The sequence below is a fragment of the Sciurus carolinensis genome, chromosome 16 (genome assembly GCF_902686445.1).
Source record: "Sciurus carolinensis chromosome 16, mSciCar1.2, whole genome shotgun sequence".
In the NCBI taxonomy this organism is placed as follows: domain Eukaryota; kingdom Metazoa; phylum Chordata; class Mammalia; order Rodentia; family Sciuridae; genus Sciurus; species Sciurus carolinensis.
This window is the reverse complement of record NC_062228.1, coordinates 53,590,823-53,596,192: the sequence shown is the minus strand read 5'-3', so window position 1 is coordinate 53,596,192 and position 5,370 is coordinate 53,590,823. Positions and strand designations below refer to the sequence as shown.

General features: G+C 52.0%; 1 protein-coding gene across 1 annotated transcript; it reads left to right on the top strand.

Moving 5' to 3' along the window:
* Positions 1-1,743: 1,743 nt before the first annotated feature.
* On the top strand, positions 1,744-2,136 carry Nanos2 (nanos C2HC-type zinc finger 2). Its single transcript, XM_047527320.1, has one exon. The coding sequence runs from the start codon at positions 1,744-1,746 to the stop codon at positions 2,134-2,136; it is 393 nt and encodes a 130-aa protein (XP_047383276.1).
* Positions 2,137-5,370: the final 3,234 nt, after the last annotated feature.

Genomic DNA, 5,370 nt, shown 5'->3' with positions numbered 1-5,370 from the left:
GAGCTGCAGGTAGTAGAGCAGGTTTGAACCTGGGCTGCTTACTGAGCACTAATTTATATATATATGTATTATTTAGTTGTCCATGGACCTTTATGTTTGTTTATTTATTTATATGTGGTGCTGAGAATCGAACCCAGTGCCTCACACATGCTAGGCAAACACTCTACCACTGAGCCACAAGTCCAGCCCACTGAGCACTTACTGATGCTGCTGTCTGTCCCTTCCCCAAACTGTGGGAGATTTGTGCCCAATTCACTGCCAGGGTGCTCTGCCACTTCAGACATCAATTCCCAGTGTCCCTGGTGTTAAGACATCGGTGTCTATCCCAGCTCCGCCATTTCCCTGCTGTGTGACCTTAAGTACATTCCTTAACTTGAGTCTCTTTTTCTCCTTTATAAAATGTAAACGATCATACCACCTTGATATTCAAAGAGATCATGTGTACTGAGCACTGTAGTATGTAGCCAATAAATATTCATTGAACAAGTATCTCCTTCTGGGTCTGAAGGTGTGGCTCAGTGATAAAGTGCATGCTCAGCATGGTCAAGGCCCTATGTGTACACACACACACACACACACACTCACACACACACAGTGTTTGGGAATATAACAGTGGTAGAATACTTACCTAGCATGCCCAAGGCCCTGGGTTCCATCCAGGGATGGAAATGGTTCCATCCATAGGAGGAGGGAAAAAGTGAGTTCTACTTTAGGTTTTAAGAGGTTTAAGAAGGACTTGCCTTGGAGTTCTATAGACCCAGTTCTGCCAATTGTATGCTGTGTGACTATGAGTCAATGAGGTTCCCTTTCTGAGCTTCAACTACTCATCAATAAAACAGGATCATAACTGTCTCCCTCATGGAGTTACTGTGAGGATTCAGTCAGATCAAGAACAGGTAACTGTGCCTCGCAGTGTCTGGCTCAGAGTGAGGGGCTGTTAGGAAGAACAGGAATGGGCAGAGGGGAGTGAAGGGAGGGGAGGGGTAACGAGGGTAGGAAGGATAGTAGAATAAATCAGGTATTATGACCCTAGGTGCATAGATGACTACAAGACCGGTGGCATTCTACATCATGTACGACCAGAAGAATGAGAAATTATACTCCACTTACGCATGTTGTGTCAAAAGTTCATTCAACTGTCATGGATAACTAATGAGAACAAATAAATTTTTTTAAAGTTAAATTTTTAAAAAAAGAGAACTTTAAGAAAAAAGCCAATGTGCTGGGGAAGTACTGGGGGTTGAATTGGAGCAAACTACGTTTTATCCCTGTATGATTATGTCAAAATGAACCCCCATATTATGTCTGTCTATAATGAAATAATAAAACATTTAAAAGTCAACAAAAAAGAGAAAGAAAGAATAGGAATAGCTCTAAAGTATACAGAGGGAGCAGCCCCTCCAGCCTTGGAGCAAGGAGGATGGGGGAGGGCATTTATATTCAGACATCAAAATGGAACCGACAGGGAAACTGAGGCCCAGGGAGTGGAAGGGCCTTTCTGGAGGCCACAGAATACCTTGGAGGTGGAGGGACCAGGGGTATGACCTCCTTGGGCCTCTGTGGGAGACCACAATCAAATGGGGGTCATAGGCCAGGAGTGGGCCCTTTAAATCCTAAGCTCCACCTTTGCTTAAAAGGGTCTCTAGGGAGTATAAAAGGGGGTGCAGCTCTATTGCTGCACAAAACAGCTGCTGCTCCTGCCCACTGGCCCCAGGTCCAGCCCCACTCCGGCTGTCCACTGCCATGGAACTGCCACCCTTTGACATGTGGAAGGACTACCTCAACCTGAGCCAGGTGGTGCTGACGCTGATCCAGAGCCAGAGAGAAAGGTTGGAGGCCGAGAGGCTTGAGGAGCAGGGACCTGGCCCCCAGCTGGGGCGGGATCAGGGGCTGGGGGCTGCCCTCTGCAACTTCTGCAAGCACAACGGGGAGTCCCGCCATGTCTACTCCTCACACCAGCTGAAGACAGCGGAGGGCGTGGTGGTGTGTCCCATCCTGAGGCACTACGTGTGTCCCCTGTGCGGAGCCACCGGCGGCCAGGCCCACACTCTCAAGTATTGCCCGCTCAACGGCAGCCAGCAGTCCCTCTACCGCCGCAGTGGTCGCAACTCAGCAGGCCGCAAGGTCAAGCGCTGAGGACCATGAGGTGCCCACCACCCGCACCCCTGACTGTCCCTCCTGGATCAGTCCCTACCAAGTCCCTAAACCCTCCCTTCCACTCACACCACCCTTTGGGATGCCTAGCCCCCAGCACTCCATCCCTGCTGGATCCCCAAATGACGGAGGCTTCTGGCAGCCAGACTGGCCTATCCAGGGAGCCCTGCCCTATGGACCACACACCCCTGTGGCTGCCTCTGGGCCACAGGTCACAGATCTTCAGTCCTCCTGAGGCCTGCTGGCATCACTAGCCCTGCTCCTTTGACTTCTCAGTCCCGTTCCTCGGGGAACTCGGATCCTTAGCCCCATAGGACCCCGTGTGCTCTGCCAAGCTGACCTCAGGATTTGGAGTGGTGAACAAGGCTGGCCCTGACGCTCCCACCTGAGAACCTGAGGACGGAGGCCGGCTGGACACCACCTCTCGCCGTCAGCGCCTGCAGACCTCGGACTCGCATGGACCACGCGTGTTCATCCCTCCCTGCCTTCAGCATCCCACGTCAGGAGCGAGCAGGGGAGGGGACCGCTGGGAGGGGCCCTGCGTCTTCTCAGGCTTACCTGGGAGCAGCCTGGGGCAAGCAGACACCCTTCGACTCCCTCCTTGTTCTTCATCCCACTCCACCACTGTCCCCAGCCCCAGGTCCCCCGTGGGTCCTTTCCTCTCCGCCCCCTCCTCCCCATCCCCAAATCATAAGAGTTGGCTGTTTTTCCTCCTCCAACAGTTAAATCGGTGAAGCTCCCACAGGAAAGGGGTCTGTGTGCCCAGATGGGAATGGCAACTGCCTAGGTTTTATTTTAAGGGCAAAAGAGTGAGCCCTGGTCAGATTTTAAGTTGGTTGCCTTTTGGCTCAGAGTGGAGGACCTGGGCCTTGAGTGCTGGTGAATAAAGGGCGTTTGACTTATCGCTGAAGTCCCTGTGTGTTTCTGCCGTCTCTGCTGGCCCTGCCCTGGAGGCTGGGAGAGGGTGCTCAGGAGCTGTACTTGCCCCAAATCCCAGGAAGTAGGAGGTGGGATGGGAAGGGGTGCAGGGTTCCTCTCCAGCCCTGACCCCACACATCCTCCAACACAAGTCTTGTGAACTGGTTCCCAGTTTCCTCCCCGTCCTGCACCTTGACCCCAGATTCCCTTTCCATGCCCTGTCTGGGGGTTTCCCTCCACCCTGCGAGATTTGACTTTTTGGTAGTTCTTAAAACTTTGGGCTCCCAGACCTCCCTGGAGAGGTACTGAAACATATGTCCCCTCCCAGGAAACACACCCACACACACCTGCACAAAATGCTTTATGTAGTATCACGCAGTTTATATTCCATTGTTCCACAGTTATTTATTGGGCACCTATGAGGTGCTACTGTTCCGGGCACTGGGGAAATGGGCGATCAAAACAGACAAGGACCCTGCCCTCGTGGAGTTGACATTCTGGTGGAGGGTGCTTGTGGTCAATCAATATATAAAACAATGTTAAGAGGGCGAGAAGTCCAGTGAAAGAGAACAAGGCAGGGTAGCGGGTAGAAGTGAAGAAAGTGGGTGATCAGGTGGGGGTGACATCTGAGTAGAGTCCAAACGAAAGGAGGAAACGGCAGAGTATCTGGAGGAAGGGCATTCCTGGTAGGGGGAGAGCAAGTTCAAAGGTCCTGAGGTGGGACGGGGAATCTGGTGTGTTTGCAGAATGCGCAGGAAGCTGGCTAAGAGAGAAAATCAGAGGGGATGGGGAAATAGCTCAGTTGGTAGAGTGCTCGCCTCACAAGCACAAGGCCCTGGGTTCAATCCCCAGCGCCGGGGGGGGAATCAGAGAGGAGGATGGGGTGGGGCAGGAGAGAGTTCAGGATGTCACTGACCCTGTGGAGAACCTGGTCTTTATTGTTCACTCTTAAGACTCTCAAATTCACCCGTGGACTCTCTGGATTCTTCACTCAAGCACTAGTTACAGAGAGAACCAAAGACCCTAGGTAAGGGCCTCCGCTCACAGGGTTCTTTTCTGAAATATGCAGCTCTACCCACAAGAGCCTGACTCCCAGGGGACACCAAACAGTGGGGAAAAAATAAAAAAAGCCCCAACTTCACAGCTGGGGTGCTGAGGTGGGGCAGAGTGAGCCCTACACAAGAGCACCCAGGGCTGGGGCTGTAGCTCAGTGGTAGAGCGCTCGCCTAGCATGCGCGAGGCACTGGGTTCCATCCTCAGCACCACAATACCAAAATAAAGGTATTGTGTCCATCTACAACTAAAAAATATTGAATTTTTTTTTAAAAAAGAGCACTTAGCAGGGAGGAAGGATGCCCCTCAATGTGCCCCTAACTCACATCTAGGGTGCATTGGACAGGAGGCCAGTGGCCTCTCAACTGGGTGACAGGGCTTAATGACCACGTGGGGACTGCAGTTATGAAAGCAAAGGGTGATGTCCTCAGTACTCGTGAGAACTACTCAGTACTTAGTACCCAGAAGAACTACTCATACTCAGTTCTCAGGAAAATACTCAGGACTGAGGAGGGTGGGATGCATTTTAGACCTGGAAAAGTGAGAAAGGGCAGATGCTGAGGTCAGTTGGGGAAGCGGGAGGGTACAAAGTGTCTGGGACATCCAAGGTGAAGTTCCTGGAGGCTGCTGGACACCCGGGAGGGGCTTAGAGGTAAGGGCTAGAGTCAGACAAACCATGACCATCAGAGTTTTTTGTGATGAATTGAGTCACTTATTCAACAGCTAATTAAATGGCAGAACTAGAACTGAGGATGCTCAGGGGGCTGAGGGACCAAGACTTGAGCCTCTCCACCCAGACTTCCAGGGGACGTGCAGCACCCCGGGCTCTCCCAGGGCCCAGCAATTCGGCTCCTAGGGCTGCTGTAACAAAATGCCACAAACCCAGGGGTTCAAAACAAAAGAAATGGCCAGCACCGTGGCACATGTGTCATCCCAGAGATTCAAGTTCAAGGCCAGCCTCAGCAACTCTGTGAGATCCTCAGCAACTAAGTGACCCTTTCTCAAAAGAAAAAACTAAAAGGTCTGGAGATGTAGCTCAGTGGTAGAATGCCCTTGGGATCAATTTCCAGTGGGAGAAAAAAAGAAACCCACCAACCGACTAACCAAGAGAAACGGACAGTCTGGTTCTGGAGGCTGGGCACCTGACGTGGGCAGGACCTCACTCCTTCCAAAGGCTCTAGTGGAGGATCTTGCTGGAGGCCTTCAGTTTCCACTAGCCCTGGCCCTTCCTTGGCTTGAGGCTGC